Consider the following 15,409-nt stretch of genomic DNA (forward strand, 5'->3'; position numbering starts at 1 on the left):
TAATGATAAAGTTGCAATCTCTTATAAATATCATTTTCACAGAATCTAAAATACTATGTGTATTAATTGCATTTTACACTCAAGATCAATGCAAACGAGTTACTGTTGTATAAAAAAACAGAAAGTCACCCGTTTTCATTGTTCGTGAGTGTATATCACTTACAATGTCTATGAGCACTTGTATTGTTCTGTTCGGTTAACAGTTCTCTTGATTAGCACGGCACATACCCATGTTTGTATTGAAAAGGGTTTACAACACCGAATGAGTTAGCAAAAATGTAAGATTTGTAGCTCTAAAAACAGCTAGGTTTTCTATAATCAGTTTTTATGCTGTATGTCGTATGAATCAATCTGAAGTAGGTATATTTATTTATGGTAGTATTCTACAATTATAAATGACACGATTCAAATAGCTTAGCAGTGAACGAGTTATAGCTACTTAACTGGTTTTAGGGCTAGAAATCTTTATTTTCGAGCCGAATTTTATTAAGTTGTTTTATTTTTCGTCAGATATTAATATAATATTGTTAAAATATGGCGGATAGAAGCTTTTTCTCTGTAGTAATTTAATTCCCCCCAAAAAAAATTATGAAATATATGTACGCAATCTCCCACCGATTCACGAAATTTACGATCGTTTTACGCAATGGCCGATCGATGTTCATTTTAAGATCAGTTAACTAAAGCAAAGATTCACTGATTGTATAAGATGTGTAAAAGTCCAAGACAAATTTTTGCTTTTTAATTTGACAGCTGATGTATACCACGTGTCCCAAAATTCAACGATAAGCTGGCACCAGAAGATCGACCTGCTCATGACTACTCGAGGAAAAATAATAAAAAACTTATATCTCAATTTATTATAGAATTACAAGAAAAAATATAAATCGACAGCCCTACAATTCCTTCCAATTCCCTATGTCTATATTTTTTTTTATTATGTTTCCTCGAGTAGTCATGAGCAGGTCCATATTCTGGTGCCAGCTTACCGTTGAATTTTGGGACACGTTGTATATGTACCACAAAATACATCGCGCAATACAGCGCCATCTATTTCAATTATCAAACTATAAGCACGATATTTTCTTACCCGTTTATTCAAAAAACTTTACAAGCCTCAATTAGTGTAACTATGTTTTATCCCTTTCTTACAAATACATAAGTCAAACTGAGAAATTAATACTTACAAACGATTAACCCTTCGTTAACTTCGTTAAGGGTTAATAGCTAATTCAGGCTTGTAGTGCGTTTATGAATAACGCCATATTCCACTTTCACAAAACCCTGACTGCGGCCAGTCTAAAAAAATATGTCCGCTATCTAATTGCCACGACCCATACAACATGTATGAAAATAGTCGTGGCAATTAGACGCAACCGCAGACATTTAGAGAATGACTGGTACCAAATTGTATCCAAATTTGACGCAAAATAAAAGTCGGCCATTAAAGCTCCGGTTTCCTAGGATAGCAGTGTCGTCATATAATCGTCTTCGAGCTTAAGGCGGGATTCCACCCGCGGCACAAGCATTTTTGTACTGAATATGCTTGTGCCACACAGTGGTGGAATCCCGTGATTACGTTCTCAAGTCGGTGTTTGGCCCGTAGTGAGTCTGCTAGGGCGGCTGGGCGGGCTGCCTGTGCAGCAGCACCAGCTAGTAGCGGTGGCGGCTCGGGTACATGGTGGCGTTCTGCACGCTCGCGCTCGACTGCACCGGGTAGCCCTGCGTTATGCTGCCGGGCTTCGATGTCTGCCGAACATAATACTTGATTGATTTTAATTTTTAACAAGCAGAAACGTCTGCGATGTTATTTAAGCTTAGAATAAATTCTAAAGTGGAAAAAATACTGTCTTGGGTAAGACTTGAACTCACGGCCTCTGGATCGATACTCCAGCGCTCTGCCATCTGAGCTACCAAGACCTCATAATAGTTGATTGTTTATTTCTATATTTGTGCCATTCTCTACCAAAAGGGTACTTATTGTCGGTTGTCAATAAGACGATATTTCCATATGGCTTCAATTTGAAATCAATCTTATCGACGACCGACAATGTGGTACCTGTTGGTTGAAAACGTCACATTTATTCACGTAAACTCCCATACTCTACACACTCGCTAAGTGCAAATGGGTCCCTTAAAAGGCAATTTCTTTTAGAAAATTGAGCTATCTATACGATTCAAGGTATAATAAACAGAATAAAGTTTTTTTTTGTATACCGTTATCAGTTTACCCTTGACTGTATTTAAAATAAAATTTTCATCACACTCGCTCGGTAAATGTGAAATTGCACGCAGGTTTAGCGGGAGTTATAGAAAAAGCGTTCTCCCTAGGGAGTTATGAAGTTTCTAGTGCCATAATTAACAGTTTTTTGTCTTTATACTTAATTTTTGTGTCGCAAGTGTGATGAAAAACATTGTGTGTAAATCGGGGCGTAATAATATTGCAAACTCGAGTGTATAAATCGCTCCGGCATTACTCTCGTTTGCAATATTCAACTTACGCCCCATGTTGCACAATGTACTAATTTTACACCATGCATGAAATAAAGCACCAGTAGATTAACGACGAGATAGAGTAACGTAGACAGCAGTAACTTTTAGACACAGTTTCTGTTTTAAAACCCGTATAAAACTATACATTTTGTAAATGCTATTTTAATATTTTGACATGACTAATACTTTGTAATATATTTATATACCATTGAACTCTTCAACTATAATATAAATTGTAAATTAATTACTTGCTTTGTAACCGATGATCGCTATACGATAAGGAATTGCTTCTGTATTATTTTACATTAACTATGAACATTGTATTGAGAGATCAATAAACTAAACTAAACTAAAGAGTAGGTAAGTTGATTGTGTCGTTACATACTATGTTTCATATAAATTCCATAGTAGCAAATTGTAAAATAAGATAAAGATAAGATAAAAAATAGTTTATTCAAGTAGGCATGGCATATTAGATTGCGCTTATGAACGTCAAATAAAGCTATACCGGCTCCAACCGTACACCTCTGCCTCGAGAAGATTTAAATCCCCCCTCAATTGGACATTGAATTGAATTGTTTTGACAGTTACTGATTTGACTAGTAGTCAAATACCCTATTCCGTAAATCAGTATAGTTGCGGCCAATAAATTATTTCACTCTATTGAAACTAACCTGCACTTGCATGTGGTTGGGTTGATGCACTAGATGCCGGCCGGCGGGCGCGTACACCACGGCGGTGCTCACCGACGGATGCACCGCCTCGCTCAGCCCGATCACCACTTGCTGGCCCTGATAACACACGTTTCAACAATCAAATCAACAAATCATTTATTTACATATACAGCGCGACCTTAGCCATTGGACAAACCCTGAAATCCGACGTAGGGTTCCTTCTCAGAAATGCTCTAACGGTAATATTTTTTTAATTACAACAAAAGATAAAAAAAATAATTATCAAACAAAAGTTATTTCCAATAATCGACAACAAAAAGAAACATACTGTATTAATCATTGGCAGTGCTTTTGACAATTTGTTTGAAAATGTGCGGCATTGATGACATTTATCAAAAGTCAGAATCTTATTAATGTCATAAATAAAAAAGATAATCAAAACGGTCGAAGAAGGTTTCATACTATTTATTACCTCAGGAGCTACTAACACATACAGGTTGCTCCAAAGTAAAAAAATCGTAATTTGTTAATTTCTTCGTAACCGCTACACCGATTGCTAGGATACTTTGTATACTGGTTCTAAATACCCTAATGCATATGTAAATTTCGGCTTTGTCCAATGGCTAGGGACACCCTGTATATAATATATTTACAGTGGTACTACCAGGGGTGCGAAACTCCTGACTTCGGCCAAACTCGGCTGCTCGGCTCAGCATTGCTCCGAGCAATTATTAGGGTTGACACAACTTGACGTCCCTTTGCGTACACGACCACAGATAAGATAATGGCTTGAATTTTGACAACCCTAAATAGCCGAAAGGGATAGTGCCATATATTAGAAAGGGCCGGCATGATTCGACCCTGAACCGCTGTCAAACTTCGGTTTTGTAGGAAGTTTCCTTTCTGTACGGTAGTACTATTATTTATTCTGTGGTACTACTAAACGAAATTAATAACTAGCTTAAATCTAAAATAGGGCCCTGAGGCATTGTACCAAGGATGCTGGCGGCATTTCCTCGCTGTATCAAATCAAATAAATAATCAAATAATCATAGTATACAAATTTGCTAGCGAGCGACGAGCGTGGATATTAGGTGTTCGTAGAACTGATCGAATCAGAAACACGGAACTACGCTCCAGAACTAGACTTGTAGATGTAGGCGTCAAGACCGCTAAACTTAAGTGGGACTGGGCTGGACATGTCTGTCGCATGCACCCGGAAAGGTGGGTCAAAATGGTTATTGAGTGGGACCCACGGAACACCATAGACGGTGAAGGGCGGGGTTCAGGCAGACCGAAAACTAGATGGCGGGACGACTTGGACGCATTTTCCCCAAATGGTGGGAAAACGCCGATGACAGGGTCGAGTGGAGAAAACGAGGGCCTTTGCCCGGCAGTGAGACACCAAAGTAGGTTAATAAAAAAAAACCGGCCAAGTGCGAGTCGGACTCGCGTTCCAAGGGTTCCGTACATTACACAATTTTTAACAATGTATTTTTTTATGTGAAACGTGAGTGAAATGTCTTTAAAAAATCCGTAGGGATCGGATCAAAAACTAAGTAATTAAGTCCGACTCACGCTTGAATGTACATTTCTAATAGGTTTTCCTGTCATCTATAGGTAAAGACCTATATTTTGTATTTCTTTCAAAATTTTAGACCCAGTAGTTTCGGAGATAAAGGGGTTTAATGGTCATTTTTCGCCTATTTTCTTGAATTACTTCTAAACTGCTTATTCAAAAATTATAAAAAAATATATTTGAGATTCTCACAATGAGCCCTTTCATTTGATATGTAACACGATATAGTTTGAAAAGCTTTACTTTTTAATATTCTCATTTATCCCCCAAAAGTGGCCCCCATGTTTAAAATTCATTTGTTTACGTTACATGTCCGTCTTTGGGTCACAAACTTACATATGTGTACCAAATTTCAACTTAATTGGTCTAGTAGTTCCGGAGAAAATCGGCTGTGACAGACGGACAGACAGACAGACAGACAGACGCACGAGTGATCCTATAAGGGTTCCGTTTTTTCCTTTTGAGGTACGGAACCCTAAAAATTTTATCTATAATTTTTGAGTTTACCTGTGCCTCCTTCTTAGGCTCCGGATGCTGCTCTCTATTATTCAGCATATCCAGGTACAGTTGCGGCTGCGGAGCGGCGTACATGAGCCCCGCGTGGTGCGTGTGCGGCGTGTGCGGCGTGTGCGGCGTGTGCGGCGTGTGCGCGTGGTGCGCGTACAGCAGCGGCGGCGGCCGCTCGCCCACCACCACGCCCGACGTCGGCATGGCGTAGTAGGCGCCCGAGCTCACGGACCCAGAGTTACCCCCGTACTGGGACGGCTCTGTAATGGAACGTTGCATGACCCCTAATGTACTGTAAGGATTTGACCATAAAGGTCTCTACATCTGGTGAATGCGACACGAATGCGCGCGTTTCCGACCGTACATTAATAAATAATACCGTACAAAAATAATACCGTTGTTTGCGTATACAATAAATTATTTATTGTATACGCAAGAAATGAAAAACTCTTTAGCAAATGTAAATTTAAACAATTGATTTCAAGAGTATGGGGCCGTTTAAAACTAAAATATTATAAATAAAATCTCTCTGCACCGCTTTATTTGGTCTGAAATAAAAAGCAATTTCAAAGATATTATTAGATATAATTGAATGGAAAAGTTAGATGTCAAAGCGTAATTGTTAATGCTGTGACTCAGAATTTGACTTAAACGGTTAGTCTGTTATTTTTGTCAAATAAAGCGCAAAAAATTTAAGTAAATTTTTAGCTACCTACTTTTTAGAAGAAAGTATAATACTAGATAACATTCACATCAAGCTTGTACAGGACGAGACAACACAACAGTGATAAATAAAAAAATGGAAAAAAAAATGGATGACTTGTCTATTATTATAAAATATTAAAGAGGAATTAATTGAAGAAACATGCTATTAGTTGCACGATTATGAAATATCTATTAAGGTGGCTTAATATTTCTAGTAGGTCGTATCTCACAGTTATATTTGCCTAAATATTTGTATTGCATCTCTTTTATAATAAACAAAAAACATGTTGTCATATTTTGGCAAACACAACAGCAAAGTGAATTACAGACTTAGAAGTAATGTCGTTAAAGATCCAACCGCCAAAAGATTTCAGTAAAATAAGAATTATATTACCAAGTCACTAGAGTAGAATTGAAGAAAATAACAAAAATGAGTAAAACAAAACGGATGGCTCATTAAAGAGTTGTCAAAATAATGAAGACGCCATAACCAGTTAAAATGGAAAAGGTTAAAAAAAAATGGAGAAAAAAATGGAAAAAAAAATGAAATGTGGAAGGAAATAAAAATGAAACGGAGCAAGCGATGGCGACTACTTGTAAACTCACTGTTCCACAGTACGGCGCGCATTTGCCGGCCCATGCGGCCGTCTTCTACTTCTGTAAAAGATTATCACACGAATATTGGCGTAAATTATTGTTTTTGTATTGAGAAGTAAAATAAACCCACTTTAAAATATCTTAAGTAGTGTCTAATAAATTAGAAACATTGGAATCACAGAGTTAACAGACTACGGTAGAGTCGCTTAAGACAAAATTGTGACTTCATAACATGCTGATTTCCCTCGCACACATTGTGACTTATAGGGTTATGAATGTGTGCGTGTCACGCGTAAACCCTAGCAAATCGGCTTGTTATTAAATGTAAGTTTTGTCATAAAAACTCTCTCGATAATAGGGTTTTTTTTAACTCTGTGATTGAAGTTAGTGATATTTTATTTCTGACTGTGCCATTCATATTTTAGAGACACAAAAGATAGTAACTAAGATTTAACTATGGGGCTACATATACTTTTACAGAGATATACAATGACATTTTCCTCAAAAGAGGATGGGCTACCTTTTAATTGTTAAGCCCAGATATTTTAGTACATTTTAAATCTTGGAAGCCTCACTGACCTGTCTAATAGTGCAGTTTGCACTTATTTTGATCAAGAGACTAAAGATTCAAACAAGTTCAAGACAATTAACCGCTATTGGACCTTATCTCTTTGCAATAAGGTTTATGGTAGAGCAACACTCTTAACCGCTATTAGACCTTATCTCTTTGCAATAAGATTAGTCACTTAAGGTTAAGTTTTAGATTAGGTACTTACTGTGATCGGAGTACACCGGCTGATGTTTCATGGGAGGTTGGTGTAGGCGCTGGGAGTACAGCGCGTATGTGGGGGATGGACTGCGGGCTCGCTTCGCTCCGGCCTGGATGGGCCCGCGGACTATAGTCTGCTGTTGGAAAAATTAAGTCAATAGTTAGAATTCTGTGTATCGTAAAGGCTAAATTACAAATCAGTCAATATTTTAACACATTCACTGCCAGCGCGAGCTAAGCGCTACGTGCGTAGCCGATAACACGGCTTTTCCGAGAACCCGCCTAGCGGGTCGCTGGCAGTGAATGTGTTAATAAAACTACTAAAGGTGCTGACCAGTGACCTCCCTATAAACCCATATACAGGCACCTTTCCGTCATAAATGCATTGGCTATGCCACCGAAGCTTTACAAACTGTATTATAAAACAAAACTCTAATTGAAAGATCTTAAGAATTTAGCATGTAGGAAAATAAATCATAAAGGTACCTTGTTCAGCATGTGAGAACTGAGAGGTGGGGGCCTGCCCTGTGATTGTATTTGTTCTCCTTGCCCCGTAGATGTAGACATTGGGAACATCGGAATCTGTATATTACCCATTGGCATCTTCATTGGTTGGTTTTCACTGTTAATTAATTAAAATAAATTATGTTAAGGTGGCAGCAAAAAATGGGGGTACTAATCTGATCAAAAAGATTTTATTCTGAGGAACAATAATAATTAAATGTGATGGTATATACCCAAGTCATCAATGTTAGATACCACTGTACATGATACAATTATGTGAGCAGAAAACATGTAATAAGTAATTAGTGTAATTAACCCTTAAGGCTTCCGTTCACCCGTTCACTGCTTAAGGCTCATTTAGATGGTGTGTGACCTTCTATGCGAATTTTCGATATTTGAATCTATTGAATCAAAATTAGGAGATGAAAACTGCATCAGTTCTCAGAACGTCTATTTGTTACACATTTTCATTAAGTACATGTACCAATACCGTGATATTTCTGTTGCATCAATGAAACATATTCTGTAGTCTTTTTATTTGTACAGACAAAGAATTTAATTTCTGACCCATTTTGTACCTCGTCACAGTGACAATCAATATAAATGTCGCTAGAGACCTCATACTATTGTCACTTTCACAATCCAATCACAAGGTACAAAATGAGTCAGAAATGAAATCCTTTAACTGTACCATCTGACTGTCTCTTTGTTCAGCCCTTTACTTGACGGTAAATCATTTCAAATTATTTTTATGTAAATTGAAACAAAATAAAAGTGATTCCATACTCACTTGGACTCCTTCTGCTGTTGTCTCTTTCTAATCTCATCTTCATTAAGCACCTTCTTCAACTGCATGAATAGCTGTTGCTTCTCTTTCTCCAACTGTTTCAGTTTCTGCTCTAGTCCTTCAATCTGTTCCTTAGTTTCCTCTGAAATTTGCTTTGGTGTTAAATCTAGCTTTTCACAGACTATCAAATGTGTGAAACACCTCAAATATGGAAAATATTTGAACACTAGGAATAAATGATCATTTGCGATTTTTAGTTTAGTATTTCTAATTAATATTAATATGAATATAGATATTAACTCAATGAATAGTATTTTAAGTTTCAGAAGTAAGGATTTTGGTCTTATGTCTGATGGTAGTTCTTGGGATTAGTTGCCAAGTGGTCCCCGGGATTCCGTGAGCCGTGGCAAAAAGCAAGGACAATTCGAGGAGAATGATGATTTTAAGTCAGTTTAAATTAATAGTAAATTTCAATTGTTAAAAAAATACAGAATATTGTTTAAATGTAAACAGCTTTAAACACGGAATCCTGGAATGCTTTGGAGGAGATTTTCACTGCCTTAGAAAATAGTAGAAGAAAGTAAAAAGAAGTTTAGTAAAAATTAAAGTACTTATTTATTGTTAAGTAAATAGATGAAACTCAAGCTTATAAAACATTTATGAACTAGCAAGGCCAAGCAGCAATTAAATATTTACTATGGTGCTAACTCAATAAGGCAAAGTCCTTGTTAATATCTTATGATTTTATAAAATATTATTCTCTTCCCTGCAAAGTATAAATTCACCATAAATTGAAACATTCACCTCAATAAGCCAGAGTAACCAAAGATTATAGCTAATATATACCTTCATAACTCGTAAAAGATTACATTTGACCTATCCTGGAAAACTGGTCAATTTATCACCTATTTGTTGAGTTTATGTGTAAGAACCCAAACACTGTACAACAACCTGAGGAAGACCTCAGTGTTCATTTTTGGGAGTAACATTACAAAGTTCCACAGAAAGTCAATGGGGTTCTGTTCACAGTGGTAGAGGTATGGGGTCTAAAGACCTCTAACAAAGTATGGTTAATTACAAGTTACACTAATTGCCGCAGCAAAGGTGTTAAATTAGAGTACATGTCTGCCTTACCCAATGTCATGACATCTTGTCTCTCTCTTGCCTCTCGCTCTTTTCTTAATCTCTCCTCTTCTACTTCAGCTTCATACTCTGAAATACAGTAAACCACAGAATTATAAACATGTAACAAATCAGTACCTAAGAAGATTTAACAGTACCTATATGACAGGAACTCATCTGTACTAAGGACATAGAGGACCCCTCTCTTCCCGCAGACTCAATGTCAGGTCAGTAAATAGAAACAAAAATCAAGATGACATTTTAACTAAAACTAAAAAATAGATGCCTTGGATTTTTAGTTTAGATGAAACTTCAAGTGATTTCTTGTTCTTAGAGCAAGAAATATTATCCTGCTACAACACGCAATGCAAGCATATCAAACATCCAAAATAGCAACTACCAGTCACAAGATACAAATGCAAATAAGCAAGCCTAGCTGAAAGAAAGTGATGCTTGTGCAGATAAGTCTTTTCGCACAACCATCAATACATTCTTTTATTGATAAAGAACGGTGACACCGTCTGAAATACTATTATAATCGAATAAATCATTCAAATGAGATGAATAACAACAAAGATCTCTTATCAAATTCACAATCAACATAAACAAACATCACAGAATATTTACTGAAATTATCATAACACACACCTTGCTTTTTCCTTTGTCGTTCACGAGTGATATACCATTTGAGAGCATTCCACATACGCTGGTCAGGATCATTATTCTGTTCTTCAGTAGTCGTGGATGTTACTGCAGGCATTTTGCTTACAGTGTTTGTACTGCTTGTAGCTTCCACTGATCAAGAGAAAATATAATAAACATAAATTTCACTGAACAGCTCACGCAAAAGTAAGTATAAATTATAAAATAAGCTTATAGTATGTAAAAATAAAAAAATCGAAACTTCTTTACTTGCGCAACTGCAGTACCTGCAGTTTATTTTTTTTTCCTATTGGAGTCGTCAATTTTGCTACTGAAACTTTTTAATTTAGTACAGCTACAGATGCAAAACCATGACGATGTTTGAAATGACCATAGATTCTAAAGCTAGTGGGTTTTGCACTACCGGACAGGAAACTATAGTTTGTCAAAGGACTGTCTCATTTTAATCATAGACAGAGATAATCATACTATCTTTGTCTTACACTAGTACTAGCACCCAAAAGAAAAGGATGAGTATAGTTTTCCTGGTTCTTACTGACTGACAAATTGGTTTGACCAACTATATAAGCTAGATAGCCCTTTACTTTAAGGCCCCAGTACACAACGGGCCATCGCCGGCCACTCCAAGGGACGCATTTATGCGTTAGAGGGAGCAAGTGATATTGCTATCTCATTCTACCGCATGGCTGCGTCCCTTGGAGTGGCCGGCGATGGCCCATTGTGTACTGGGGCCTTTACCAATTCACTTCATTTTATTTCCACGAATACAGCTCAACATGAATTTCGTTTTGTCAGACGCAACTATTTTGTGAAAATGGGGGATGTTTTTTATGGCGACTAATCCGATACACATTCTATGTGGTTGGGTTGGCATTGGCAATGGTTTTCCATTTCTAAACGAATAAGGAATGTCATCTGTCAAAACGAAAGTTTTCCTTTCCTCTCCGCCCCGCTCGTATACAGTGTAGGCAACTAGGCAGTGATAGTGATATCAAATGATATGATATAGTAAAATGATAACACAAAACCATTGAAATCCACACGTAATATATTTCTTATCGTAACATAAACCTGTAATTATCTTCCCATTAACCTGTGTCGCTAGGCGTGGTTCAATACTTATAGATATGGATGAGCCTTCAGGAGCAAAGAAGAAACTCAAAACGGTAAGAATAACAATTGCATTAATTGTATATAGTAATGAAATTTAATATTATCTTATTTCACAGTGAATTATTTTTGTTTTGACCAATATATTGTTTGAAAGGTACGTAATACCTATGCTTTAATAAAGCTGTCCTATATAGCGGTTACGTCCACGTATTCAATTTCTACATCATTCCGATAATTCGGTACTTAAAATATTTACTTTACTGCAGATATTGTAGAAAACAAAAACCCTGTTGTTCAATAAAAGTTGTGGTACCTAACAAAACAAAAAGAAACAGGTTTTATGTTATACCAAACACAAAATAGCCTTGAAATTGTACTAAAGTATGTAGAACACATAATAATGCATCCTACATATACTATATTCTAGGACTAAAGGCATTACGAAACTATACTGTCTACATGTGACTCACTAGCTCACACATTAATAAAATTTGGACAAACCCGGGGTGTGTGGTGAACTTCATAGATAATATCTTTTATATTCTTCTATAGGGAGAATATCTATTCATGTTCAGTATGAATGGGAACAAGTTACAATTAATAAATCAACAATCACTTATAAAACAAAGTCCCCCGCCATGTCTGTCTGTTTGTATGTTCGGGACAAACTCAATAACTACTGAATGGATTTTCTTGCGGTTTTCACCTGCGGTTAACCGGCGCAAAGCCATGGCGGGTCTCTAGTATTAAATAAGTGAAGCTTTACCCTTTGATTACCCTGAAAACCTAATTCACCCCAAACTGTGAATGTGAAGCCCCTTTTGGCCTAAGAGTAAATAATACACTTCTGCTGTATGAAAGATCTGTAATATCTGCTACTATCATAAAAATTATTATTAGTTTCACAAATGGAATTAACAATCAATTTCTCTACAAGAAAATACAATCTAACTAGTTATCATTAATGCAACAATCCCATGTGATGACATTGAAATAGTCTTACTGGTTATGAAGCTTTTTTGCCCGAAAGCTGCACTTTGGGAGGAAAGCAAGCCGCTTTGCACGATGTTAGTAGAGGCCCATTAAAACATTTTTTTTCGAAGAACCCGTCATTTCGTCCTTTAGGAGCCGAGGTGGAGCGAGGTCCCTTAAAAACAGAAAAAAAAAATCTACAAGTTTCACGAATCATCCGATTTCACTAAATTTGGTGTCAATTGTAAGAAAATGACTTGCTTCATCGTAAAAAAAATTAAAACAAAATATGTCAATACAAAGATAATGTAAAAAAAATTGAAAACCTATTTTTTCACTTTATTTTTGCAAATAGTGTGTTCCATATAGAAAAAAGTCTACAAAAAAGCACTAAATGATAAAATCAAATATATTTCTTATCGTATATTGAAAACCGCATCAAAATCGGTTAAGCCGTTTATAAGATTCAAGTTTTAGAATTTGGCTAAGTTTTATTTACTAGGCGATAGTACTGTCATATTCCTTAGTCGAGACTTTTGCTTCTGTTAATGACCAAGTTTATGCACTGTAGGTTATTAGGATAAGCAAGGATACACATGTTGATGTGTTTGAGTTTTGATGCCAGTGGAAGATGGCCCTTCGTGGACCAAAATCTCTTCCAGGCTTTTTCGATGCGTCAATCGATTTCCTTGGACTGCTTATTATCGAAGGATGTTATCTCGCCCAAGCAGGTGTATTCGTCAACGAAATTGTATATCCTGCCCATCTACCGTGACCCAACGTTTCACGCCATTGACCATTAACTGGGTTTTTGTCCTGTTCATTTCGAATCCGACTTCAAGACTTGGCTGGTCTAAGGCCTTCTAACATTTTCTCTAAATGAGGTGCAGTGTGGGGGAAAAGGAGACTATGTCGTCGGAAAAACGCAGGTTTGTCAATGTCAACCTTATTTCGCCGACGTCAATGCCCATTGTTTACCATTTAGCCACCAGCTTCTGGACGATTTCCTGTAGGCAAGAGGTAAACAGCTTTGGAGATAGTGGGTCGATCATCCTGTTCGACTCCTTTTTGGATGCAGAATTAGGGCCGGGAACTTGCAGTATTTTTGCGGTAGATGGTTCCGATGAACTCTGCCTGCCTATAACTCTGCTCGCGTTGCTTCGCTGTGTGACTAAAGATGCGCCGACCCTGGGGTCACCCCTTTTTTCACGTAGGCATCATTGTCCTAACTTATTGATAGTTTTTTGCCTCAGCACACTAAGAACCGCTTGTCTCTACGGCTACTGGTACCTACTCGTACCTATGTACAAATTCGTAGGCAGGCTCCAAATTTGAATATTTCGCTCGTTTAAGTTTTGCTGCTTTTTCGGCGGCTGCTCCGATACGCCCTGTGGCCTGAGGTGTCCTCACACAAGGGCAAGTGTGCTTACACACGTCGCATCCCAAATGAGGCTGTGTTTTCGCGCTCACGGAAGCAGTTGTATATTTAGGCCCTGATACTCCAACACGCCTGTCGGATGTCCAGCGTCCAGTAGCATCCTGAAGTGCCTTTATAAGCTTATTTGTTCCCCTAGAAACCATTTCATTGTATGACGCACATGCAGAGCACTGAACGGTTTTTTACAGTAAAGAACAAATTTGTAACTAACCTTCCCTCAACTCAAGCTGCACTTCACAAACATACCTTGCATGCAGCGTAGCATGTGAGCCAAGTACGAATGACGGCGAATAGACCTTTTCAGGATTCCGTACCCAAAGGTTAAAAACGGGACTAAAACTCCGCTGTCCGTCTGTACGTCCGTCTGTCCAAACGAACAGAACTGGTAAACACCAGGCTGTATTTCATGAACCGTGATAGCTAGGCAGTTGAAATTTTCACAGATGATGTATTTCTGTTGCCGCTATAATAATAAATACTAAAAACAGACTAAAATAAATATTTAAGTGGGGCTCCCATACAACAAACGCAATTTTTTTGCCGTTTTTTGCGTAATGGTACGGAACCTTTCGTGCGCGAGTCCGACTCGCACTTGGCCGGTTTTTTTGTGAATATATACACATATTTTTAAAATAGAGTAAGGAAATACCCACAAGATACTTAAAATTTCCTATGATTTACGTGCTTCTTGGTCTATAAAATAAATAAATAAAATTAGGCCAAGTTCTGAAACATGGATCTCTTAAACTGCTTAGCCGATTTTGATGTGGTTTTCAGTATACGATAATAAATATGTTTAATTTTATCATTTAGTGCTTTTTTGTAGACTTTTTCCTATATGGAACACACTATTTGCAAAAATAAAGTGTAAAAGGAAAAAATAGGTTTTAATTTTTTTTACATTATTTTTGTATTGACATATTTTGTTTTAATTTTTTTTACGATGAAGCAAGTCATTTTCTTACAATTGACACCAAATTTAGTGAAATCGGATGATTCGTGAAACTTGTAGATTTTTTTTTCTCTTTTTAAGAGACCTCGCTTCACCTCGGCTCCTAAAGTACGAAATGACGGGTTCTTCGAAAAAAAATGTTTTAATGGGTCTCCACTATCATCGTGCAAAACGGCTTGTTTTCCTCCTAAAGTGCAGCTTTTTTTTCATAACAAGCATGACTAAAAGGGTAAAATTAGTATTTAAAGTTCTTTGAGCCTTGTTTATTGCCATAAAATAAATGATTTCAGTTCAATTCAATATCTTGCAATGTTGTAGGATGTAATATAGTACAACTTTTGTTCATACATTTACCTGTATGTATCTACTGTAACCAGTACTTCTTATATAGGGTCATTGCGCTAGTTCTCGTCCGGCTCAAGTTTTCGTCCACTTGACGAAATTTGAATATAAACCTTCATTGCTACACAAATTTGGACTTGTTACGATGTCTAAACAATTTATCTTTCTACATAAAAAATATTTTTCGCAAGT

The 15,409-nt window shown here is 37.0% G+C and overlaps 2 protein-coding genes across 3 annotated transcripts in view; both read right to left on the reverse strand.

Moving 5' to 3' along the window:
- LOC134793586 (protein FAM13A) overlaps window positions 1–15,409 on the reverse strand; it is a 184,677-nt gene that overhangs the window by 62,034 nt on the left and 107,234 nt on the right. The window lies entirely within an intron of this gene.
- On the reverse strand, window positions 1,555–10,739 carry LOC134793579 (G protein pathway suppressor 2). 2 transcript variants are annotated; one of them, XM_063765189.1, is made up of 10 exons: window positions 10,650–10,739; window positions 10,386–10,532; window positions 9,750–9,827; window positions 8,619–8,757; window positions 7,811–7,946; window positions 7,332–7,461; window positions 6,565–6,615; window positions 5,254–5,513; window positions 3,168–3,284; window positions 1,555–1,749 (listed from the first exon to the last, which is right to left on the reverse strand). In XM_063765189.1, coding segments are annotated over exons 1-10 (1,155 nt in total). In that variant the 5' UTR covers window positions 10,651–10,739; the 3' UTR covers window positions 1,555–1,653. The 2 variants fall into 2 exon arrangements, with proteins under 2 accessions (XP_063621259.1, XP_063621260.1); XM_063765190.1 differs by lacking the exon at window positions 6,565–6,615.

This window comes from Cydia splendana, chromosome 9, assembly GCF_910591565.1.
Source record: "Cydia splendana chromosome 9, ilCydSple1.2, whole genome shotgun sequence".
Classification (NCBI taxonomy): Eukaryota; Metazoa; Arthropoda; class Insecta; order Lepidoptera; family Tortricidae; genus Cydia; species Cydia splendana.